The 24910-nt window shown below is 45.8% G+C and overlaps 10 protein-coding genes across 10 annotated transcripts; 8 read left to right on the top strand and 2 right to left on the bottom strand.

The window, feature by feature from the left end:
* Nucleotides 1–1697: 1697 nt before the first annotated feature.
* Nucleotides 1698–4059, top strand: BX661DRAFT_197815 (uncharacterized protein; the record flags this gene model as incomplete). The annotated part of the gene is made up of 3 exons (XM_051538171.1): nt 1698–2848; nt 3155–3814; nt 3840–4059. 3 exons carry the CDS (start codon nt 1698–1700, stop codon nt 4057–4059), a joined length of 2031 nt encoding a protein of 676 aa, XP_051392581.1.
* A 132-nt stretch (nt 4060–4191) lies between these two features.
* BX661DRAFT_181168 (mannose-6-phosphate isomerase) lies at nt 4192–5782 on the bottom strand. Its single transcript, XM_051535647.1, has 2 exons — nt 5495–5782; nt 4192–5383 (listed from the first exon to the last, which is right to left on the bottom strand). Exons 1-2 carry the CDS (start codon nt 5621–5623, stop codon nt 4277–4279), a joined length of 1236 nt encoding a protein of 411 aa, XP_051392580.1. The 5' UTR covers nt 5624–5782; the 3' UTR covers nt 4192–4276.
* A 1109-nt stretch (nt 5783–6891) lies between these two features.
* On the top strand, nt 6892–8966 carry BX661DRAFT_181162 (pyridoxal phosphate-dependent transferase). Its single transcript, XM_051535646.1, has 3 exons — nt 6892–7395; nt 7516–7920; nt 8043–8966. Exons 1-3 carry the CDS (start codon nt 7254–7256, stop codon nt 8852–8854), a joined length of 1359 nt encoding a protein of 452 aa, XP_051392579.1. The 5' UTR covers nt 6892–7253; the 3' UTR covers nt 8855–8966.
* A 310-nt stretch (nt 8967–9276) lies between these two features.
* BX661DRAFT_197812 (NUDIX hydrolase domain-like protein) lies at nt 9277–9987 on the top strand (the record flags this gene model as incomplete). Its single annotated transcript, XM_051538170.1, has 1 exon — nt 9277–9987. The coding sequence occupies one exon, from the start codon at nt 9277–9279 to the stop codon at nt 9985–9987; it is 711 nt and encodes a 236-aa protein (XP_051392578.1).
* Nucleotides 9988–10457: 470 nt separating this feature from the next.
* BX661DRAFT_142444 (branched-chain alpha-ketoacid dehydrogenase kinase) lies at nt 10458–11666 on the top strand (the record flags this gene model as incomplete). Its single annotated transcript, XM_051532946.1, has 1 exon — nt 10458–11666. The coding sequence occupies one exon, from the start codon at nt 10458–10460 to the stop codon at nt 11664–11666; it is 1209 nt and encodes a 402-aa protein (XP_051392577.1).
* On the bottom strand, nt 11663–12844 carry BX661DRAFT_142443 (TAFII55 protein conserved region-domain-containing protein; the record flags this gene model as incomplete). The annotated part of the gene is made up of 1 exon (XM_051532945.1): nt 11663–12844. The coding sequence occupies one exon, from the start codon at nt 12842–12844 to the stop codon at nt 11663–11665; it is 1182 nt and encodes a 393-aa protein (XP_051392576.1).
* Nucleotides 12845–13207: 363 nt separating this feature from the next.
* On the top strand, nt 13208–14315 carry BX661DRAFT_204848 (uncharacterized protein). Its single transcript, XM_051538575.1, has 3 exons — nt 13208–13846; nt 14077–14149; nt 14223–14315. Exons 1-3 carry the CDS (start codon nt 13376–13378, stop codon nt 14288–14290), a joined length of 612 nt encoding a protein of 203 aa, XP_051392575.1. The 5' UTR covers nt 13208–13375; the 3' UTR covers nt 14291–14315.
* A 1000-nt stretch (nt 14316–15315) lies between these two features.
* On the top strand, nt 15316–17262 carry BX661DRAFT_181158 (uncharacterized protein). The gene has a single exon (XM_051535645.1). The coding sequence runs from the start codon at nt 15409–15411 to the stop codon at nt 17128–17130; it is 1722 nt and encodes a 573-aa protein (XP_051392574.1). The 5' UTR covers nt 15316–15408; the 3' UTR covers nt 17131–17262.
* Nucleotides 17263–19514: 2252 nt separating this feature from the next.
* BX661DRAFT_142260 (P-loop containing nucleoside triphosphate hydrolase protein) lies at nt 19515–20247 on the top strand (the record flags this gene model as incomplete). The annotated part of the gene is made up of 2 exons (XM_051532934.1): nt 19515–19951; nt 20055–20247. Coding segments are annotated over 2 exons (630 nt in total), but the record flags the coding sequence as incomplete, so codon positions are not given.
* A 1173-nt stretch (nt 20248–21420) lies between these two features.
* Nucleotides 21421–22221, top strand: BX661DRAFT_181144 (multidrug resistance-associated protein 1-like protein; the record flags this gene model as incomplete). The annotated part of the gene is made up of 1 exon (XM_051535644.1): nt 21421–22221. The coding sequence occupies exon 1, from the start codon at nt 21451–21453 to the stop codon at nt 22219–22221; it is 771 nt and encodes a 256-aa protein (XP_051392572.1). The 5' UTR covers nt 21421–21450.
* Between the last annotated feature and the right edge of the window lie 2689 nt (nt 22222–24910).

Raw genomic sequence — 24910 nt, 5'->3', positions numbered from 1 at the left:
GAAACAAAAATGTACAATTTCGGCCTCTCATAATATGCATTGAATGCAATACCATATTCCAGACGCAGGCCGACCTTGACAACCACGATTGCCCGAGGGTAGTCCGATAATTGCCTGACTGGACGTAATTTTTTGAGATAAATACAAACAAAGGAAATAAATACTTCAATATATCAATAAATCAATCATTTATAATTTATTAAAGATATAAATTAAATCATTGAAGCTTTTTTTGTTGGCAAATAACAAATATACATGCTGTTTCAAATAGCGGATTTCAAAATTGTTGATGGGCAATTTATGCACATGCAGAAGTAATGTTCAGTACGCAAATCGCCAAATACCGAAAGCAAATTGAACTCTACGTGAAAATTTTTATTATAATTTTGTTTATCGTTTTTTAAAGAAAACCATTTATTGGATTCATGAGTCGCAGATGCAAATCCTCAATTACCAGAAAATCAAATATGAAAATAGCGCCATTGGGACAAACGATATTAATGAGCAAGTGTCGAAATCCAACAACGCAAGATGGCCACTCGCAATGCGCAAACAGAAATTATTTTGAGCAATTAATATTTTTTTCAGCATAACAGGAAACCTAATTTAGGCCGTGTGCTGCAAACGCGACACAGCGGATATTTACTATTTCATGTCTATATCTGGTTACTTGGGGTTCATAATTTAAATTTTAAAATTATACTTATTTTGCACATCTATGAACTTTGAAAGTTGAAGGACCTTTGATTACAACAACACGCGCTGTAATTTCATTAATTAGCCAGCTTGAAATTTGAAACACGATAGATAATATAAGCCTTCATTGACTATGGCGCAAGGCACATTTTTTCCTATCAGATATCACGTTTACGTATAAGGCACAGCACAGGCCTGCCAATCCCTTGGTCTTATTTTCTTTCAGCTTTTTTCTCCTCCAGTCGATCCCTCCTGAGCATCCTGCATAAATTTTTTACATTTGCAATGTAGCCCAAATTGAAAACATACCCCCAAAATACCGGAATTTTCTGGCATTAAAAAAAGCGTGCTCATTCCACTCAATTCTATTTTATTTTCACCAATTGAATCTAGTGCTGCTTAGTGGCGGATAGTGGTACACACAAATTCACAAAAAAAAGTATGCATTCATGGCTTTGCACGTACAGAATGCCTGCGCCATCGATTGTCGCAATCCGTCGTTCTTTGTTCGGTCTTAGAACCAACTCTGCAGGGGTGAAAAAAGCAAATAGTGCAATCTGCAAACGCAAGGGAGTAAAAAAAGCACCCTGCTCGTTGGTACTTGTTTTTATTTATTGTATTCCATTTTGCTGCTCAACATCCAACTGTCCTTTCTTGTGTTTCTTTGTAACTTTTATTTGATTATTTATTTATTTACTTATGAAAGTGTAGCCTTTTTTGTTTACGTTTTCTTTTATTTTTCATAGCACGCACTACTTTACAGCAATATTTATCTCATCGCTCCTATTATTTTCTATCAATCTGTTGACTTGCTATCTTTATATTTTTCATTTGGTTCAACCCTACTTTCATACCTATTTTTTATATTTATTTATTTTACTTCCGTTGCGGAAAAAGGTATGCCCTCGATTGTGAGCGAAAACACGACTGTCAGCAGCAAAAGTCAGACCTCTTCATCAGACAATTTAAACTCCGCATCGCCAAGCACTACGAATACCACCATGTCAGACACTGATGCTACCGTGGTATCAGGTGCCACTGCACCAGCATTTGGTCAGCAACAGGACCAGCGGCAGCAATCTTACTCGCAGATGATGCTGCCTCAGGCATACGCATATTACCAGCAACAGCAACAGCACGAACAGCAGCCACAGCAGCAGCAACCGCAGAATCCGCCACTGTATAATCCCACGCAGTTGCAGGGCCAACACCAATTTTATCAGCATTACCAGCAGCAGTATGAACAGCAACAGCAACAACAACAGCAGCAGCAGTACTCGTATGCTTACTCGCACATGTCGCCTGTCAGCTCGCCGACCTTGCATCCTGGGTACCTTAGTGCCAGTCCGCCAGCACAGCTGGCGATTCCTGCAGCGCAGACTGCATCACCTTCCAACAACAACAGCAGCGGATATGCCATTGTCGGCGGGCAGATACTTTCAGGAGCGCAGGGCTATGCGTACTACGCAGCCTCGATGGCTGCATCGCCCGGCGGATCGCCGCAAATGGTGCCACTCTCAGTCAGCCCCGGGGCTGCAGCCCACTATATGGCACCAATGCCCATCAGCCAGCTCCAGAGCACCTCGCCAGCCACCCGCGACATTGAGCATTTTATGGTTCGCCAAATGGCCCAAGGCATTCAGCAGCGGACTGGCGCCAGCCCCATGATCCTCGGCATGTCCCCGCCCTACATCAGTGGGCTCTACCAGAAGCCCGCCGACCAAAGTGCCCAAGACACCACGGACTCCCGCAACGTCTACATCCGCAACCTCCCGGAGGACTGCACTGATGACGCACTGGTACGTCTTGCGTCTCCCTATGGCGAAATAGAGTCGTCAAAGTCCATTATCAATGATGTCGATGGGAAATGCAAGGGGTACGGATTCGTCAAATACAAGACGGTGGAGCAGGCAGTGATGGCCATTGCTGCGTTCAAGATTCAAGGACTGCCGTCGAACCTGGCCAAGGACTCGTTCAAGTCCAAGCTGAAGCGCCTGCATGATAAAAAGTCGGCCAACGTCTACATCTCCAACTTGCCGGTGGATTTCGACGACAATGCGCTTATTGAAATTATCAAGCCGTTCCCGGTCATCTCGGTGAAGATTCTGAAGGACGCGCTCACTGGACAGCCCAAGGGTGCTGGCTTTGCGAGGTAAGACATGTAAAAAATACTTAAAATAGGAAAGGTGCTCGGATATAGTGTGGGTTGTTGTGGCGTGATGTGTTTCTATTTGCTTCTCTCTCTCTCTGTACTATGTCCTGAGCTGCGTGCAATTACCTTTTTATTCTTGATTTCCTCCTTTGTCTTGTCTGTTTTTTTGTTTTAAATGTCGCAAAAAACAAAAAAAAGGCGCAACCTTATTAACAGCTTGTTTAATTGCAGAACAATGCATGTACTACTAAAATTGAAAAAACATACAATCGTTTTTTAAAATGATTACTCTTTCTCACATATTAGGATGCGGGACCGCGAAACCGCCATTCAGGTCATCGAAAAACTCAAGCAAACCCGGCTTCCCAACAACTCGGGCCCATTGACGCCACGCATAGCAGATTCAGACGAGCAAAAGCAGCTGAAGAAGCAGGTACATGGCGAAGGATTGGGGTTAGGAGGCGGGCGCTACGACGATTCAGGCATGTTTGTTCGCTCTGAGGCTACCTCGCCAGTAATGTGGAGCCCTGTCCTGGTATATACCGCGGCCTCTCCCCCGCCGGCTTTTGACCACCTGGGGAGTGTAGCGCATGGTGAAATCCAGACGGCCAGTTTGCCGTCCCAGCAACACCATATGCAGCAGGAGTCCTATATGGGCGGCAACAACATTGCCCAGGGGTATCCAATTCCTGGGACTAATATTTATGCTGCGCATCCTGGGTATGTTTCTTCTGGGTATGTTTCTCCCGGGTATATGTCGCCCGGGTACTTGTCTCCTGTTGCCGGGTACGCTTCGCCGGTGCAGATGCCGACGTCACCGCAGATGGTCTATGCCCAGCTTCCTGAACAAGCCCGGATGCCTGTTGGTAATGTGCAGCAGGGTGTATCGGCAGATCACGCAAAAACTCAGGCACTGGCTCAGGCTCAGGTGCAGGGTGGAAGGGACAGGAGCAATTCAAACAGCCAGTATCGGCGGCGACAGCACCGGCAGAGCGGAGCCGATGCTGCCCAGAAAAGACAACCTCAGCAGCAGCAGCAGCAACAACAACAACAACAACAACAACAACATCAACACCATCATCAACATCAACAACATCAGCAACATCAACAACATCAGCAACATCAACATCAACAACATCAACAACATCAACATCAACATCAACAACATCAACAGCCGAGGTCTCCTCGCAACACAGGCGTCCACGATTTAACCAAGGCGATGCAGAACAAACTTGCATTTTAATTTTCGCAAATTAGTTTTTTCCTCTTTTATTTTTTCCCCTTATATTTCTTTCGTTATTCTTTTTTTTCTCTTGCGTGCAGAGTAGTCCAAAAAAACCAATATTTTATTTATAAAAAAATGCAATAAAAATTAACACAAATAACAGAAGAATAAAGAAATAGAGAATTAAAAGGGTAAATGTGTCTTTAGGGCAGGCACATGGCGGTGTATATGACCAGGTTAGAGTTCTTTGCAAAAATAGTGATGGGCGAGTTGGGTGCGACAAAGTAGACAGCGCCAGGAATCAACATGTGGTTCTCGTCCTCATCAACTAAAGTGCCCCTCCCCTCGACAACAAGTAAGATCTGCGGACCGGCCAGACCGCTAACCGTTTCACTCTGCCCTGCATCCAGCAGAGTCCGAACAACCGAAAACTCATCAATCGGCGGATCATAAATAACCGAGTGCCCAGCAGCACCCTTAAAATTCACAGGCTTTAAGAGCTTGGCGTCGGGTGTGCCATAGTCGTACGTCAGCATATCGACAAGCACCGGCACGTCGCGCATCTTGGGCGTCAGGCCGGCGCGAACAACATTGTCCGACGTCGCCATGCACTCAACGCAGTCGCCGAACACATAGGCGTGTGGGTCATTGGGACCCATGAAAAAGGCATCGCCAGGAGCCAGCTTGAGCACGTTCAGCATGAAGACGCAGAAGACACCGACGTCACCGGGGTACTCAGCGCTGACCCGCCGCACAAGGGACTCGGGCGACACATCCAGAAGATCGCCGACCTCAGTGCCAATCCTCTCCAACAGCGCGTCTAACTGCCGCTTGACCTCATTTTCGTCCGCGCCCATCAGTTCGCCAAACAGCGCCTTGAGCCACTTGCGCTTCTCGGTGTCATCACCACTCTTGGCAGCTGCCGAGAAGCCGTCCGCAGACTCTGTGACCAGGGCCTTGAACTCGGGGAAGTTTTCGAGGAAGGCAGCGATCTGCTCCAGGGGGCGGAACCCGCTCATGGCCACAAAGTCTGTCAAGGCAATGGACATCTCGGGTTTGTGATTTGGATCCTTGTACACATTGGGTCTCTCGGTGTGCAGCTTCTGGGCGAGGGCTTTGTCTGGGTGGGCTTGAATGGACAGCGCGCGGTCGATCGAGAGCACCTTAAAGAGAAACGGCAGCTGGTTGTTAAACTTTTTCGCTATATCTTCCCCGAGGGCATCCCTAGGATTTTCGTCGACAATGGCTGACAGGGGTGTCTCTGTGCCGAACACCAATGAAGGGCCGGTCGGATGTGTGCCCATCCACAGCTAACCAAAATCAAACATCAAACATAAAAATCATACGAAAGCGTGTGTTTAGTAAGAATGTCGAGCGGAAAGCGAATGAAGGCTATTGCTATTTTATGGGTTTGTCTGTACCTCTGAGTATGTCTTGGTTTCGTCAATGGTGACGTTGCTGGTGGCAGCAAACTGCGCAGCCTTGCTGTTCAAGCCTTGCTTACCCCAATGGTAGTTGTTGACAGAGCAGGAGAGGCGAATAGCGACCATGGTTGTTCAATAAAACAAATAGATGAAGCTAATAATTATTATATTATAAACTGTGTAAATAAAAATTAATGTTAAAAAAAGTGTCTAAAGGAGGAAAGAAAGAGAAAGAAAGGGAGATAGACAAAAAAATAATCAAAAACAGGGAAAGGGAAACGGAAGGAACCGTTTCTTGCTTTTATAATTTCGATAATGGTCTTTTTTCTTTTGCTTTCGGTACATTTACGGGCATTTTTTATTTTTTATTATTTGGATAGTTGTCCCCAAATTTTATAAGAATCAATCTTTTTAGAAGGGTTTTTTTAAGATCCAATGCCCATTTTTGAACTGCCTCATGGCAGAATGGCGGAATGGCGGAATACAAGTATATCCTCTACTAGCATCCAGTTTTATACCTGTTACACTTCTGCATGGCCTCATTGTTACGACGACGAATGAGGAAAAAGAAAGAGAAAAGCCAGGTTGGCTTGGCCATAGAACTTTCTGTAGTATCTAAATTGACAATTTTTTGATGCTCCGCAAAAAACCCACATAATATAACTTGTCTGCTATTTTTATTTTTATAATATAGGATCTTTGTATTAGCAAATTATTCTTTAACTTTTTGTGTATTGTGCCGCACTTCCTCTTTTTTTAGTAACACAGAACTACATCAAGATCTTCGCTTTGGGGGTAGTGGGTTTTTTTTAGATTGCAACGCATGCGGTACCATGTGGCATGATGTGTTGTGGCAATACATGTGTGGCTGGAGAAGCCCAAAAAGAAAAACACAATCCGACTGCCTGGCGGATGGATGGGCGGGCGGGCGGACCGCGCAATCTCATCCTATCGATCTGGAGATAGTGAAATCATTTGAATTTGAGAATGAAATTCCGAGTTGATTAAATATGAATGTAAAACTTGGATTAATGGCAAGTAATATTTGCCTATAGGCTTGAATGGACAAGTTGCGCACAGACCTGCCATTCAATGCAGCCGATATTGCTTGGAGAGCAGTTGATCTGCCAACAATTTAAACCATATTTCACAGGCAAGAAAAAGGGAAAGGGAAAGGAAAAAAGAATAGAATTGCATGTGTGCTGTAGGCTGACATTCACATGGCAGTAACGGCCGAGCAAATTGGTAAGGCGTATGTGAATTTATGTACAAATTAAAAAATGAGAAAATGCATGATCACGTTGGCTTGTGAAATAAAAAATGTTGAACGGTATAAAAAGGCCGGTGATGCATAAATTTATCGCTGTTTTTTCTTTATTCATTTTTCTTATTTTAAAAACCTATTATTTGTGCACCCACGGTCTTGCATACATAAATTCAAGAATCTGACATTCTTCACCTTATATTCTGAAAAAAGCCCGAGAAAACAAGTCAGTTTAGTTAGTCACGCTGCGTTTGGTTTCTCACACAGCCATTATTATACCTTTTAATTTTTTGTTTTTTGCTTTGCTACTTGTCGAGCCCTCCCTCCCCTTCCCCTGATCCCCCCTTTTTGTTTGGCTATCTTTTTAGAATTGCCGAGTCACCAAAAAAATATTTTTTGCTTCCTTGCCGTGTAGGCTCGCCCCTCTGCCACTTTGTCACTATCGCAAAGCCACACTCTCTCGCACAGAGCAAGCAAAATAAAAGTTCTGATATGGAAGCCAACAGCAGCGTCGCTGCATTGAGGCTTCAAGGTATCTTGACTCATCTCTCTCCTCCCTCTTCCACAATACCACCACCACCACTGCCATTATCATTATCTACACTAAGCAGCCAACAGATTAACATCAATATGTGTAAGTTTCCTACAAAATATAAAATATACAATACTCGAACGCAATTAGTTACAATTTACAATTCGAATTCACAGCAAAAGTAAATAAAGTAAATAAAAAACATTCACACTTCCCACATAGCCTCCTACTTTGCAAACGTTCCGCAGGCGCCAGCCGACGGGATCCTCAAGCTCTCTGTGCTCTCGCGTGCCGACACCAATAGCACCAAGGTTGACCTGGGCGTCGGCGCCTACCGCGACGACAGCGGCAAACCCTGGGTGCTACCGGTGGTGCGCAAGGCCGAGCAGCAGCTGGCGGCGGATCCGCAGGCTAACCACGAGTACCTGGGTGTCGGCGGCCTGCCTGCGCTGACGCAGGGCGCGCAGAAGCTGATCTTTGGCGCGGACAGCGAGGCCATCAAGCAGCAGAGAGTATACTCGATCCAGACTATTTCGGGAACTGGCGCCAATATGGTTGCCGCTGTTTTCCTCAAGCAGTTCAAGCAACCTGCAGACGCCGCCGTGTATATCTCCAAGCCAACTTGGGGTAAGCCAGATGAGAATTAAAAAAACGAACGAGCACTAAGTGAAGCCTCTCTCTGGAGATAATGACAAGTGCCTCTAACAATCTTCCGCAACAACACCTTTTTTTCTACATCTGATGCATAGGCAACCACCGCAGTATCTTCGAGACGGCCGGGCACGTTGTGCGCGAGTACCGTTACTGCAACTACACGACGCTCGGGCTGGACATCCAGGGCATGCTGGACGACCTTCGGGCGGCTCCCCGAGGCCAGATCATCCTCCTCCATGCGTGCGCGCACAACCCCACGGGCATCGACCCCACAACCGAGCAATGGCAGCAGATTGCCGACGTCATGCAGGAGCGCAGCCACTTCCCACTCTTCGACTGCGCCTACCAGGGATTTGCCACTGGAGACGTCACCCGCGACGCCTACGCCATCCGACTCTTCGTCTCGCGCGGCTTCGAGCTCCTTGTCGCACAGTCATTTGCCAAGAACATGGGCCTCTACGGCGAGCGCACCGGCTGCCTGCACGCCGTGACGGCATTGCCCGAAGTGCTGCCGCAGGTCAGCTCGCAGCTCAACCGTTTGTCGCGCGCCACCATATCGACTGCACCCGCGTATGGCGCTAAGATTGCCGGCACCGTGCTGCAGGACGCTGAGCTGTACGAGGAGTGGCTTGGATCGATGGAGATGATGTCCAGGAGGATCAAGAAGATGCGCGACCTGCTGAGAGACAAGCTGGTGGCCCTGGGCACCCCTGGCTCGTGGGACCATGTGTCGCAGCAAATCGGCATGTTCTCGTTCACTGGGCTGAGTAAGAAGAAAGTCGACCGGTTGCGCGAAGAGTACCACCTGTATATGACCGACGACGGCCGCATCTCGGTCGCTGGGCTTAACTCGGGCAACATTGACTACGTGGCCAAGGCCATTGACGTGGTGGTGCGGTCCGATTAAATTGACGTGATTTTTGATTTTTTTGATTTTTTGATTGCAGATTAAATACACAAATTGCATAGAATGTTCTGTGTGGAAAAGGTGGATTGTTTTGTTTGAATTGACAAAAAAGCATGCACGGCTTTGTTGTTGAATCGGGGAGAGCATCTGCAAATCTTTGGTGTCTGCTGCTCTGTTCCTCACCCACTCGCCCACTTGCTCACTCGCTTACATCTCATCAAAGATGGCTGGCTGCTGCAGGAAACAGTGGACGAGCAGATGGACTCGCCAGTCAGCCAGCCAACCAGAAAAAAACAGAAGACCATCTTTCAGTTCCTCCAATCCCAAATAATATCATAATAATACTGCCTTGCTTTTTCTTTCTAATACCACTTTTTACTGGCCTTCACACAAAACTCAATTACCTTATTCTTCCTTCAAAAATGGCCGTTGACACCACCTCCTTTGACTCTGGGCTCGACCTCAGCAACTACGACGACGAGCAGGCGCGGCTGATGGAGGAGATGTGCATAGTCATCGACGAGAATGACAAGGCGATCAGCGCAGCGAGCAAAAAAACATGCCACTTAATGACCAACATCGAGCAAGGGCTTCTGCACCGTGCGTTCTCCGTCTTCCTGTTCAACTCGAAGAACGAGCTTCTGCTGCAGCAGCGGGCGACGGAGAAGATCACTTTCCCTGACCACTACACCAACACGTGCTGCTCACACCCGCTGGCGACTGCGCTGGAGCTGGAGGAGGCCGGACAGATGGGCGTGCGGCGCGCGGCGCAGCGCAAGCTGGAGCATGAGCTGGGAATTCCGGCGGACCAAGTGCCGCTGGATAGCTTCCAGTACTTGACCCGTATCCACTACGTGGCACCGTCCGATGGGCTGTGGGGGGAGCATGAGATTGACTATATTCTGTTTGTCAAGGCTGACGTTGACCTGAACATTAACGAGAACGAGGTTAGGAGCGTTAAGTATGTTAGCTTGGACGAGATGAAGGAAATTATTGCAACTGCAGAGGAGACTGGCACAAAGCTGACGCCGTGGTTTAAGCTGATTGATGAGAACTTTTTGTACAAATGGTGGGCTAAGCTTGACAACCTCGAGGACATGAAGGACCACAAGACCATCCACAGGCTGCTTTGATTTTTAATTATAATTTTTGGTTTTGATATTCAATATTTTAATTTTGAAATGGTGTTGGTGGCGCCCAGCCAACATATATATTATAAATGTTCTTTTTTTGTTATTGCGCCCGAGTTGGCGCGCAGACCCAGGCCTTTTAATTACATTTATTATAGAGAAAGTTTTTGATATTGAATATGATATCATCTGTCGTGTAAGCTTAAAATGAAATTTGGGCTCTTCTCAAAACCACAAGTGATCTTTTTGTTGCTTTATTTTATTCTTGATTGAAGATGAAGTATATTGTGCTCGTCTCTTGGCTCTCAATGAACACACTTCTGCGCCCCGCTCACCGATGCGCGCCGCGGAAGAGGCTGCTGGGCAGCCTGCGAAGAAGCAGCGACAAGAACAGTAGTGGCATCAACGACATCACTGTTAGTGATAATTCCAGCTCCATCGACACACTCGGCTCGCCGGCACCGTGGAAGAGCATGCCCAGCGATGCGCTGCCGCCACTTGGCCAGGCGCACATCCGGCACTGCGTGGACCCGTGCCTGGCCTCCTTGTCGCCCGACTCCGAGCCGTCCTTTTATGCCTGCCACATCGACCGCTACGCGGCCATGGCACTGCAGCCCATCACGCTACACCGGCTGCTGCATACTGGCACACCACCACTGACACGCGAGCGGCTTCTGGCCAACGCGCAGTATCTCCACAAAGAGCGGCCAGTGCGCTACGCCAAGCATGTCAAACTCTTCCAGCAGCTCCCGTTCATCGTCAATCTCAACCCAAACCTGCATGCCCTGTACACGGCCTACTACGCGCACTTTGAAGAACTGCGGCAGCAGCCCGAGGTGCGCACAGAAGAGGATCAGAATGCGTTCGTTGCCATGCTGGTGCGGCAATCCGACGCGCTGTGCGATATTATGCCGGGCGTTGCACGCGGCTTCCATGAGTGCCGCGCGTATCTCGGCGCCGCCGCCCGCGGCCGCTTCCTCAATGAGCTGATCCACACGCGCATTGCACTGCGCCTACTGACCGACCAGCACATCGCGCTGCACCGCCAGCTCACCGCTGCACAGCAGCAGCAGCAGCAAGGCAGCGGCGTTGCAGGGGCCGCAGACCAGCGCCTCCAGGGCATCATTGACACGCGGCTGTCACTGGCCGACGCCGTCCGCGCGAGCGCTCAGGAAGTCCAGGCAGCCTGCGAGCTGACGTACGGCGACGCGCCTGCGTTCACCGTTGACGACCACACCGGGGCATGCTTCTGCTACGTTGCGCCGCACCTCGACTATGTTTTGACCGAGATACTGAAGAACGCGTTCCGCGCTTCCGTGCAGAGCGGCCATGTTGCACACCCGGTTGAGATCACCGTGGCGCAGGGTGCCGGCCGCGTGGCCGTGCGCGTACGCGACTCCGGCGGCGGAATTCCACGCAAGATCCGCAAACGCGTCTTCGACTACGCGTTCACCACTGCAGCCGATCAGGCCGACGTTGGCGTCCCGCCGACAGACGCGGCCTTCAGCAACATTGCGCGCGAGCAGGCGCCCATCGCCGGGCTGGGCTTCGGGTTGCCGATGGCGCGCGTGTATGCCGAGTTCTTCGGCGGGTCTCTTCACGTAATCTCGATCGAGGGCCGCGGCTGCGACGCGTTCCTGGAGCTGCCGTCTATTGAACAGTCAAAGACGCGCAAAATCTAAAGTTGGGCAGTGTTGGAGGCGGCGTCAGCGGCGGCGTCAGCGCCGCCCTCAGTGGCCAGCTCGCGGTGGTAGTGGTCCAGCTGCTGGCGCTTGGCGTCCAGCTCCTGCTGCAGCCGCTGCAGAATGTCCTCGAAGCGGCGGCGGATAATGGGGTTGGGCGCCGAGTCGAGGTCGGCGCCCTTCTTGCGGATCGTGCGCTCCAGCTCGGCAATTTCCTCGCCCAAAAGCTTCATCTGCATCGAGCGCTCGTTGTTCGGCTCATCGTCGTCATCTTCCTCCTCGCTCTCCTCGTCGTCGTCGTCGTCGGCCTCGGGCTCGTCCTCCAGCTCCTCCAGGCCCTGCTCGAGCTCGGCCGCCAGGTGCTCGTCAAACTCCATATCCTCATTGGCCACACTGCTGGCGGCGTCCTCGTCGATGACCAGCGGCGTGCTGAGGTCATCCAGCGTCACCGGCGACATGATGTCGACCGACGGCGTGGCGCCGCGCACGTCATCGTGCTGCTCGTCCAGCATATCAAACTTGACGGCCACCGCCTGCGCGTCGTCCTCCAGCAGCCGCAGCACCTCTCGCTCAATCGCGTCGATGCGCCCGTCGGGGATCCGGCGCCGGAACCGCTCCTTCCGCACGTTCGCCAGCGACGGCGCCAGCCCATCGGCGCAAATCAAATCCATGCCGCGCGCCAGCACCGGCTCCAGCTCCAGCTCCAGCTCAACCTCGGTAACTTCGCGCTCAACCTGCAGCATTTGGCAGATATCCGCGGTCTTGAGCATCTGCTTGCGGTCCACCGTGCGGTACGATTCGGTGATCGTCGGCAGGTCGACCAGCCGCGCCACGTAGCTTTTGCCCATAAACCGCACCCGCGCATTGCGCTCGTCCAAGAACTTTATCTCCACGTGGTCCTGGATCGTCCGCTCCTGCACGAGCTTGTTGAACTGCGCTGCCATTGATGGCAGTACGCGCAGGACGAACTGCTCTTCTAATTGGGTTTCGTTCTCGTCACCGAGCTCGGCCCGCGCTTCAGTGGTGGCTGCCGGGTGGCTGCTGCCGCCGGTAGGGTTGCGCGCTGTGGACGTGGAGCCCGTGCTGAGCTTGATCGTGAGCCGGTTGCGCTGCCGGTCGCCCAGCGGCGGCCGTCCGCGCGGTCTTGGCGGGTGGTAGAGCGAGTCTGCAGGCGACATTAATGCAAAAGATAGTGTGTGTATGAGCGTGTTATTGTTTAGAAGGGAGTTGATAGATTATTATTTGTTAGTAATGTCGCTTTGTCATATGGGAAGCGGGTCTGCCGATCTTTTTTGTGTTTTGCTGCGAAATGGTCTGGTCGGCCGGTTGTGGGTAAATGATCGATTGCCAGCAATTGACCGATTGATTGATTTTTCTTTTTAGCGGATGCACATGTGTCTGTCATGTGTTTGTTCAACTTCCTTTCAATTAAAACATGTTCAAAAAAGAACGCATAGTTGAGAAAAATAGATTTTATAAAGACGTTAGAATAAAATGTGCGGTTACAATGCATGTCACGTCCTCTTTATATTATTAATTTTCCAAGCTTTTTTTGTACATTAACAAAAATGAAAAAATACATGTAAATGAATACAAGAACAGTATAAAGTTTTAATTTTGCGCACATTTACCCCCTTTTCTCTCTCTCACTTTCACATAAATATTTACAATTCTTATACCTGTTTTTTATATTTGTTTGCTAGCTCTATATGTTTTCGTTTTTCAAGCCCAAAGACATTACGGTAAGATGCCAGGGCCTTACCTCCAAATCATTCACCCTTCCAGACTACTCCACCAACACAGAGACCTTCAAGCAGCAAGTATTTGAAAAGTTAGAATACGCCCCAGCCAAGCACACCCTGTACGTCAGCAACCAAAACATTATAATTGAAAACGGCCTCAACACCATCCTGCCCAAGGACAACTATATTGATGTGCGCATTGACCCGCGCGAAATATTCATCTCGCTCACGTATGATAGCCAAAAATTTGAAAACGACTCGGTGAGGACTTTGGAAACAGTGGCTGATGTCGTTGCAAATACTACTGGACTGACGAGGGAGGAGGTCGATAAGTGCACGCTGAGAGATTTGGTTACGGAAACGGCGATTAAAATGCATAAGTCGTTTGCGTATAATGGATTAACCTTTGATAAGGCCGAGCGGTTTAATCTGGAGCTTGTAAAGTGCGATAATATCTCGTTATCAGCCAAGCTCAACAACCTTGTGAACCAAAAAATACACTGGTAGCGTTTTTTATTTTATTTACTTTATATTCACAAAATAAATCAGAAAGCAATACCATGTAACAATTTTTTATTTTATACAAGCGTGCAAGTTCCAGTGACTGCTTCTACGCCCTTGATACTATACGTGTATTCGGCTTTTTTGTTTTTGCGCAAAAACTCTAGAATAGGCAATTTATGACAGACTATTTGTTTGTTGAGCATGAACTGCAGGTTGTTGCTGCCGCTCAGTTTGCCTGTAAGTTCCATTACAACACCCCCGACGGTCTTGTTAGTGACCTTGCTTTTGTTTGCTTCGCATTGCCACACAGCGCTCGTGGTGAATTTGTTCCCCTTTGAATCGGTGCAAGAAAGAGTGGACATTGTCTCAGGTGTATAAATGTGTGTCTATAATTGAGTAAAACAGATTAGCAAATAAAGAGAAATGAGGTTGATAGAAAATATTATAATTGGCTACGATGAAATAAATAAATAAATGTTTTTGTTTTATACTAATCACATTCTGGATCCACTTTTTTATAAACTAAATTTTTTGTTAGGCATCAGAATCATATCCCAATTTTGCGAGGCTGATTGATAAATAGTGGCTGCCGAACAAACAAAAAATATTTGTTCACTGTAAATTGCATGTCTTTAATAAAACTCATCACATCTTTTTTGTATATAAAATGTAATTTATTAATTTAAAAATAAAAATGCTGGCAATTGCAGTCAATACATTAGCTGGCATGTTCCGACAAACGTATACAAGTTCTCAAACCTGGCTTTGCGGCATATGCAGATAGTTTTATTGTCGAGCAGATATTTGCTAATTTTTTCAGACTTGTCAATCTTTACGCACTCACTGTCGAACTTGTATTGTCCGTCATCCAAGCCGTACACATGGTTAAGAGTTGAGCCAATTAGATTGACTATTTGGTGCTTATCAAAATGCGTGTATATTATTTTATCGCTGTTGTTTATGCTGGTTGCCAAAATTGCTTGGTACGACTTTTCCGCTTGAACTGACATTGCTAAATAAAAAATGCGTGTGTAAATGAAAAAACATCGATTTTATTAATTAGTGAACCAAAAAATCAAACACGAATAATAAGCAAAAAATTATATAGCTTTGGAACATTTACAATATCTTTATACCTTTTTGGCCATCATTGATATCCAAATATGTGATGCTCAATTGTAGATCAGCAGCTCGTATTTTGCGGCGCGCATGGTCACTTACAAAACAATGGTATTTTGCACTAAGCTGTGCTCAGGAATCATGCTTTTAAAACACGGTCTCTGATCAATCAAGAATTGGCCCTAATCCCGCAGAAGCGAGGAATGAGCCGCAGAAATATCTGGATAATTGCTGGCTGTAGAGAGTAAATAAAGGTTTTGTTTTCTTTGTTTATAATAAGCAATTAATAAATAATCGCCTCGTTTTTACTCTTCATTTTGTTCTTCTACTTTAACATTCAGGTTTTTATTATATACTCGCTAAAACTTTTGCTTTCGATGCCAACTCAAAAACTCTGCGCACGGTTCAGTCCCTACGACAGCACCACCACCCAGCCTCGAGTGAGCGCCGCGCGCCCTCCCAACCCAGTGTTTAAGCACACCGCCGTCACACACCCTCTCCTCACCGGATTTACGATTTCCCAGACCTTTGCTGCCACCAACAATTCTTTGGACGCCGACCTGGATCTCCCAAGTGTGCAGGTTCAGATATCTGAGCTCCAACGCGTACTCCAGCGCAAAACACGGCTAATCAGCCAGCAAAAGCAAATTATCGACGCTAAGCTGGAGGAAATCGCATTGCTGACGATTAAACTGGAAACCGCTGGTATTAAAATTGCGGCAAGGGATAGGTGGATTGAGGCAAAGGTCCAACAGCTTGCAGCAAAAGACGAGTGGCTTGCGGCAAAGGAGGAGTTGCTCCAGGCGTATTCTGATCGTATTGCAGCAAAGGATGCTGAGATTGGGGTAGTTTCTAGGAATTTTTTGGAAAAGTGCCGAGAGGGGGAGTTAACTAGGGGGAGGGTTGCGGAATTGGAGGCGGCGCTTGGCAGGTTGGATGTGGGAAGATTGAGCATGGCGCCCAGCGTTTATGAGGATTGCGCGGTGGTACAAGAGATGGCAGTTACTGGTGTTGGCAAAGTCAAAGCTTTCGATGCTGACCATGCTGTTTATGTTGCCAGCACTATCAATGCTGGCGCTGCTGTAGATGTTGCTGATACTGCCGATGCTGCCAGTGCTGACGGTGATGTCGATTCTGGTGTTGCTGTGGAAACTGCTGACACTGATAACCCTGCTGATAACAGGACTGTTGCAATGGTGAACTCTAAAGTTGAGGGCGGTGCAGCGTCGCTGGTAAACAATGTTGCAGCCAACATTATTACAGGTAGCTCTGTGAAGATTAATCCATTTTCATCACCTGATGTTAAAAGCCCATCTGTCCCGCTCACATCCATGGCTAGTCAAAAGAGAATCTCTGCTTTTTTTGGCCCACGCTCCACCCCATTTGTTGTTGTTAAGCCACAGGCAAAGAACATTTGTCCTCCAGGCTTTGTGTTTGGCGACCCTGCGCGCTTGCACTCTGCTACTGAGCCATCCTTTTCGGGAATAAAGAGCAGGACTGCTCTTGTTATTTTTGTTGTTTTCAACAAAAACACTGCGCAAGCAGCCGTTGATATGATTTTCAACAAGATGATGCAATCTCAGTGTCCTGATATTGTGGTTGCTGCCAATGTAGATTACAGCACCATACCAGAGCGTGCTGGTTGGGAGTTTAAATTTACGACTAATTTGGTATGGGAAAATGGTGCGGACCAATGCAGCGGACTACTGGTTGGTTGGAACAATCATGCGTGCGATAATCTTGTGAATTCGTCAAGCAAGTCCTCAGGGGTCATATCCCTTGATTTGGGTACTCCAGAAAGTGGCATTATGAAGATCAAATTTGTAAACATCAATTGGGTATGTGGTTTGTCTTTGAAAGATCTACCGCTAAAGCCAATTGTCAAATATGACCATGGAACCCCGCTAATTGATTTTGGCAGTCCTCGTTTTGGCTTATGTTTGGCTGCTGAAAAAAGCAGAGACAAAGCCTATATCAGTGATTTTAAGCACATAAATATAAAACCGATTGGGACAGACGATTACAACGGTCATGACTATGCCAACTCAGTTTATCTGGGTATGCGCTGCATAATCAAAGTCCCAGACAACTTGGCTTAATAAACTTTGGGATATAATTTTGTATTAAATTAATATTTACTTAAATATACGATACCATTCCACGTGTGATAAGAACATCTGAAATAAAACAATGTTGTTTTAAAAGCACACCGCAATGGTGATAGTAATAATGTTGTTAAAAGCACGTTTGGCGCAAAAAAAAACTCAAACTCTTTATTGCTTTAGGTTAAGATGCGCTGCTCGTCAAAACTCAATTCATTTGTACACATTTTAAAAATATTATTTGCGCAGAAAAATGTGCTAAACTAAAATAATTGCAATAAGCACATGCTATGCCGCAGCAGGAATACAAATGTATTTTGTCTATTTTTGTTTATTAACAATACAATACAGAACAATAAACATATCTAAAATGCAGACTACTACTCAACCATGCAAGGAACCTGCAACCACGTGAAATTTTATTCTCACACAACCATTTTTCACATTCAGTAGATTCATTGTTTGACTGCGGCTTTGGATCTATTTGTAAAAAGTATCCTATTTGATTATTGCATCTAGCATGACCTGTTCTCAAACAAAACGGTGTTGCATATGTTTCTGAATGTCAAATTATCATTCTAGTGTAGTGATGTGTGCATACCAACAAAATAGAAAAAACCCAACCACTGGTATGTGTCTTCTGCTTCTTATTCTCCCACCACATTTTTCACATTTATTTTATTTACTTATAGCTTGTTGAAACATCACCCATTAAAAATTTTCATATTATCATCTTTTCAAATTACCAACAAATGGCAGCTAATTTTATTGCGGCAAACGCTAGTGTCGCAATTGATATTGTTGTGTCAATGGCCTGCCTTATGGCAATGTTTAATGCCAAATCAACCAGACGCAAAGCATTGCCCACGCCTGCATTTCCACTGATTGCATTGGGCATTGTCAATGTGGCACTTGTTGTAATCCAGAGCGTATCCATCAGCTCAGTTGTTTTTACTGCTTCTTTGTCTGCTGCAGTCTCGCTGACGGCGTATTCGGCATTTTGCCACTATTTGGGTGCAGCCAGTGGCAGCAATGCGCTTGCCTGCCTTTATGTGGTCAGAATTTACCGGTTGGGCCAATTTCCGCTGATAATGACCCTGCCGGCAATTTCAGCCAGCGCAGCAATTGACCTTTGGCTTGTGTGGTATGCGCTGGATTCGCAGTTGAAAAGCAACATTTTGTTCCATCTTAAGGGCATGTGGGCTCTCGATGGCTTTGTTTTTGCCAGGCTCGCGCGCAGTGGTGGCCTTTCCATTGAAGATTTGCGCAACCGCAAGTTTGAGAGCGAGTTTAGCAAGCACAGCAAAAGAGCAGTGTTTCACCCATTGCAAAGGCAAGTCTTCTAAAATAAAATACATGCTAAATTATATATTTGACCAACTACAATTATTTTGTTCTAAACACGCCAGTATCTTATTACTGTATTTTCTTATGCATATAGGTTTTTTGTCATCCGCGGCCTTATTGTAGCCGAGTGGAAGGGTATTGTCGGTGTGCTTGTCGCCAAAACACTAGTTAAAATGGCTACTCACTTGCGCCGGCTCCTGCTTGTTAGCATTATTGCAACCGTCGGCAGTCCAAGTGCAATCAACTACCCGAACTTGGCCGTGCTGCTCGTTGTCTGGCAGTTACTGTCGCTCACCACTCTTGCTGATAGATATATTATACATTTTCATGAGCTGCTATTTGAAAAAATGCTTATGCTTGTATATTTTAAGATGCAAGAGTTGTACATTACGGCATATTGCAAATTTTTTAGGGGGGGGGACTTTTATAGATCAGCTTATAATATCTCAGCAACAACCAAGACTCTTATAGGCACCGTCAGCTCGACGCTTGCTCAGCTTTTCAATGTTTGGATCATATCTCGACATATCGGCTGGTGTGCTGTCATTCCAGTTACCATCACTCTTGGCCACCAGTTGATTGCCCATCTGGTATCTGCAAATACCGAACGTCTGAAAAGGCTAAACCGAACGGCCAGGATGCCCAAGTTTCAGGAAGACTATTTCACCATAGCTAGAAACATTCGCACAATCAAGCTCTACGCCTGGGAGAGAACATTCATGGGCGCTATGGCGTGGTTGGATTTGCCAGAATACACACCGCCAATATTTTGGTATGTGCTGGAGTATATAATTAAAGTTATTGGGTCCTCAGTTTCGCAGATTTCCGCCGCATCAACAATCATTATTTTCTTCAGCATGTCCAGTGATCCAATGTCATATCCCAATGTTGTGCTGCTAGTGGACTCGATCAACTCGCTTATTGGATTTGCCAAAACAATTGGTACCACTGGACAGGAACTTATCGGCATCAAGAAGGATGTGAATTTTATGCAGACACTTGTTGATGCTCAGCATACAAATTTTATTACACACATGCCAAAGACCTCTAAGGATGGCTTTGCGGTGGAACTTGACAACTGTGCTTTCAGCTGGGGCAAGAGCAAGTTTGGATTGGATCCGATCACGATGTGCGTCAAGGCCGGCGAGTTTGTAACAATAATCGGACGCATTGGCAGTGGCAAGTCATCACTCCTTTCAGGGCTGTGCGGCGAGATGCCCGTGGTCGGTGGACATGGCCGCGTATGTGGAAATATTGGCTATGTCAGCCAGAAACCGTGCATTATAAACGACACCTTCCGCGAGAACGTGCTCATGGGCACTGAGTACGACGAGAAGTGGATGCATCAGGTGCTTGAAGCCTGTGCTCTGTCCGAGGATGTCAAGCAGTTTGCAGCTGGCGATCTGTCAGAGATTGGCCCCAATGGCATTAACCTGTCCGGCGGTCAAAAGGTGCGACTGGCGCTAGCAAGGTAAGCATTGGATATTCACAGCAAACATGTATCATACATCCAACATATGCAGGGTGTAGAATATGTATTTTGTTGCTAATTATTTTGCACAATTATTTTGTAGGGCGCTGTACCTAAAAGCGGACGTTTACATCTTTGACGACTTGCTTGCGGCTGTTGATGCACGAGTCGAGCGCCTTATTATCGAGCGTGTTTTGGCATCTCGTGGCATCCTTGGTGATAAGACGCGGATTCTAGTCACCCACGCTAACCATCTGGTGCCACTAAGCAGCAAGGTTGTCACGCTTGCTGAAGGGCATGCCGAGATTGTTGAGCAGCAGCCGGTTGGTTTTGTGTCTGCTGTCAACACGGATGAGCACATCCCTGATTTGTCGACAGAACCTGCTTCAACTAGCAACGCTGACGCCGAATCTGGAAAGTTTACCATTCACCCCGAGCTGAAGGATCCACCGTTCAAGCTGTGGCAGCTGTGGAGGTTTATCAAGCTCAGTGGGTACGGGACTGTTGCTATTGTGGCCTTGATCCAGCTTTCCAATGCCTATGCAATATACTACGTCGAAAGCCTGCGAATCAGCCTCATGGTCGACAGCAATCCCGACACGATGCGCCAGTCAATGAGCAGGTACTTAATTGCCAACGCGCTGGTAGGAGTTGTTTGCATGCAACTAAATTATTTTGAGGCATGGATCAGGAAAGTTTTATGGACGAAACGTGTTGCAGAGAAAATGCGTCGCCAGCTTATCAGCAGTATTCTCTCACTGCCACTCATACTTGCCGAGAGACTCTCTTCCTTTGACCTGGTAAAAATGTTTATGGCTGATCGGATTTATATATCCAACCACCTTCCAAAGACCCTGTGCAATACTGTTTTGTTTGAGACTTTCTTGGCAGTCTCGTCAATAATCCAGGCTATAAGATTTTCGCCAACACTTCTGCTGCTGTGCTTGCCGCTAGCTGGCCTAACTGCACTGTCCAAAATACTATTCAGAGATATAGATAGGTTCCCGCGGATTCTAAACCAGTATATTGATTTTAGTAGCTTAAGTCACCCAGAAGTGATATCTCAACACAAATTGTTACTTCGGATTCACAGATGCGCCGACGTATACCTGGACCAATTAAGAACTAGTTTTTCCAGCGAAATATATTTTGGCCACATTCGTCGTGTATTGGACAGTTCGCGCAAGATGATGGCTACCGTTTGCGTCGAGATCATCCACAGCGGGATCTTGCTATTCAGTATCCGTCGTCGTCTTTACACTAGCACTCCTGTACTTCCAGGAGAGATCGAAACAATGACTTTGCTGTCCCTAAATGTATTTCATCGTGTGAACGCGCTAAATCACATTTCCGGCAAGTTTGAGAATCAAATACAGGCACTTTTGCGCTACTACATTTATACTGAGCAGCTGGAGCGCGAGGCATCGGTGGTCATTGATGGTGCAACGCTAGAACCTAGTTGGCCGCAGAATGGGGTAATTGAGTTCTGCGATTACAGCATGCGCTACCGCCCAGAGTTGGATCTGGTTCTCAAAGGGCTCAGCTTTTCAGCACGAGGCGGCGAGAAGATTGGCATTGTTGGGCGCACGGGTGCAGGCAAGAGCTCAATCACATACGCGCTGATGCGCTTGGTCGAGCCAGCCAATGGCCAGATTAGAATCGACGGCGTTGACATTTCGACCATCGGCTATCGTGACCTGCGATCACGCATTGCCATCATTCCGCAGGACCCGGCGCTATTCAGGGGTACTATACGTGACAATCTTGATCCAGCCAACGAGTACACTGACGACGAAGTCTGGGCAGCTATTCGTGCGGGTCAAATTAGCAACCTTCTCGATACCCCAACAGAGAAGTACGTCAAGCCTCTGGATGGCAAAAATTCTGACAAGGGGCTGTGGATCGAGGGTGTTGGGCTGAACAAATGGGTGAAACACAATGGTATCAATTTTAGTGTTGGCCAGAAACAGCTCATCAGTCTTTGTAGGGCACTTCTTTGGCGGCGGAAGATTGTCATTTTAGACGAGGCGACAGCCAATGTGGATTCCAAGACCGACCAGATCATGCAAGGAGTGATTCGCCGCGAATTTAAGGAATGCACTGTGCTGACCATTGCGCACCGGCTGGGCACTGTGATGGAGAGCGACCGCATCCTGGTGATGGACCACGGCCAGATGGCAGAGTTCAACACGCCCGAAAAGCTGCTTGCTGACAGAAACAGCCACTTCTCGCAGTTGGTCGAGAGCATGAATTTCAGCCACAGCAATTGACATTATTTTCAACGAATAAATAATTATATTGACATCAACAGCTATTTTGCTCACACACTTTATGCTAGTGACTTACCATGCACAATGTTTGTCGTGCTCTATAAAAATGTGGGTCTAAATCGATATATTCAAGTCTTAAAAATTACTTAACTGAAAAAGGGGGCAGCGCTGTGTGGGCAGCGCTGTAAACATCATGGTGTTCCTTGATGTCAGCCAGCAATAACAGAAATGTGTATAGTGGCCATGATGGCGATCTTGATTCTTGAAAAGGGAAGATAGTGGCTTGAAATGTGTGTTGGGCACCACAATGTTGATACAGGTTTGACTATGTATAGAATATATTTTTTATTTATAGCAATGTATAGAAATTAAAAAAAGGTAAAAAAAATGTTACTTGACCATTGGTGCTTGGTAACCGTTGTCAATAACTTGTCACAATAGCTTTTTATTTTACATTTCTCTTACCATACATGATAATGCAAAAATGGATCCTCATTAATAGCCAATAATTTAATGTAAGGATATGCATCGCTATATTTATCCGAAAATCCAGCCATTTCATCCAATATTCTGACGGGAAGACGGGACGTCTTTAATGAGCCAAGTTGCACAAGCAAAATCCTCAACTCTTTCGCTACATATCTTTATTCAAAGTGCCTGTAATTATAAATAGACAGGCTTTGCAGTTTGTTAGCAAGTGAAGGCACTGGGTTTATCCAATTACTCGTATATGGAAAATGTCACGGGTTTTCTATGTCGATTGCATTTGAAACACTTGATTTCCAATTCAGTAATGTTTGGCAATATTGCCAAAATATTAATTATATTATTAATGCCCATAACCAATGCCAGGTTGAGATTGCTCATAGTAATGCTATCAATTGTGCATGGCTGGAGTGTAAACTATGTTACAAAATGCTTCATAGCTTGCTTATCCACAGCTGGAATGTATTCAATCAATGTATCTGGTTGGTTTTGTATAAACTTGCAATTGTAAACTTTTTTTGCCCATCTGGGACCATACAACTTGCTTACCATATATGTTGTTATTGCACCTATGCATTATGTTTATCCATTGTGAGATATCATCATCTAAATTGTTCATATTTTTTAACGAGTTTGATGAATTGTTTTCAAATATTGTGTTTAGATCGACAGGTAAATCTACTAACATGATATTATCAAGTGCTGGAAGCCGTATTATTTTCTCGCCAAATTTAAACGCAGGATGTGCGTTACAGGGTAGGCTTCAAAGTCATTAACATTTTCCTTGATAAAATGCACTAATGCACTTCCAAGTCAATCAGATTAAAAAACTTCATCATACAATTTACGCTTTGGTCATCACGTTGTGTCCACATAAAATCAGCTAGTACCTTTCTCAGGTGCAGCATTTTCAGCACCTTGGTATCTATGCCCTAAAAGCAAAGATGAAGGAGTCATTATTTATGTCAATACCCAGTACAGTCAATGTGCTCGAAAATCCACAGGCAGGCGCATATATCTATGTTTGAATTGCAACGTAGAACTGAAAGTTGGCTTGCATATTTATTAATCAGAGTTTGGCTTGTGATAGATGACATTGCATTATCGTAACAATTATCAATATTTATTTTAGTAATGTGGGGAATACATTTGACAATTAGAGACATTGCACATTTAATCGCCTTTAGTGTTCTGTCCATCTCATGAATAGTGTTGTCCATGTAACACAAATATTTGACATTTGATCAATCGTATGTCTGGGGTTGCATTATATCTTGTGTGTTTTTAACAAAACAACACAGTGCTGATATTGATGGAAAATTGACTAGCAGTCGACACTGACATGGTTTGCATTGTTTGTCATAAATGCCAGTTTCATGTTGCTGCTTGCAAACGCAATGCTATCTTCACGGTCTTTGGGCTACTTGAGATGCCCGCTTGATTGTTTGTATTCAATATAGACTGTTATATACACAGCTGGTTTAGCAGCTTATCTCCAATTGCGGAAAACAGCCAGTGTTGGCAATAATAGCTTTCAATTAGTAAAGTTAGTTGAATAGTTGGTTGTATACGGAATGAGATTTATAAATACGTCGGTTGGCAGACGAGCGGCAATGGCATTAATAACAGTCACAGTAAACAATAGAATACAAATAATATAGCTGTATGGATAAATATAGGACAATTATGTAAAATAAAAAACAAAAAAATAAAGAGAAAAAAGTATTTGTTGGGGCTTAAAACAATGTCACTAAAAATAAAAATGTGACATTTTTGCAAAAGACAGGCAATACTTGGCATATTTGGTAAGTGGTCGTGGTTCATTTGGACTTAAAAATAAAGATGTTTATAATTTTTTATTATTCTTCATGTATATGGGGTGCTTTCATGGTTGCCGCGCACATTGAAATTGGTTATTTAATTAAATTAGTGATTCCAAGCAAATGTTGTCTAATAATATTATGTATAATTTGCTCTAAATCTAATTTTCAAGCAAAATTGATTTACTATGGTGTTATTGGCTTGAGCTCTCAATGTTTATCGGATAATTGGAAGCAAATATTATTTTATGGCTTGGCAATAACTTCATGCTTGTTTTATTCACTAAAATTTTCGATTAAAAAAACAGGTTTTTTGTTTGTGTTTCGGGCCGTATGAACAATATATACAATTTCTTCTTTTCTTTTCCCCCCCCTTACCCTCA

Source organism: Kickxella alabastrina (genome assembly GCF_025024165.1).
Source record: "Kickxella alabastrina strain RSA 675 chromosome Unknown BX661scaffold_8, whole genome shotgun sequence".
Lineage (NCBI taxonomy): Eukaryota > Fungi > Kickxellomycota > Kickxellomycetes > Kickxellales > Kickxellaceae > Kickxella > Kickxella alabastrina.
This window is presented reverse-complemented; position numbering and strand designations above follow the sequence as displayed.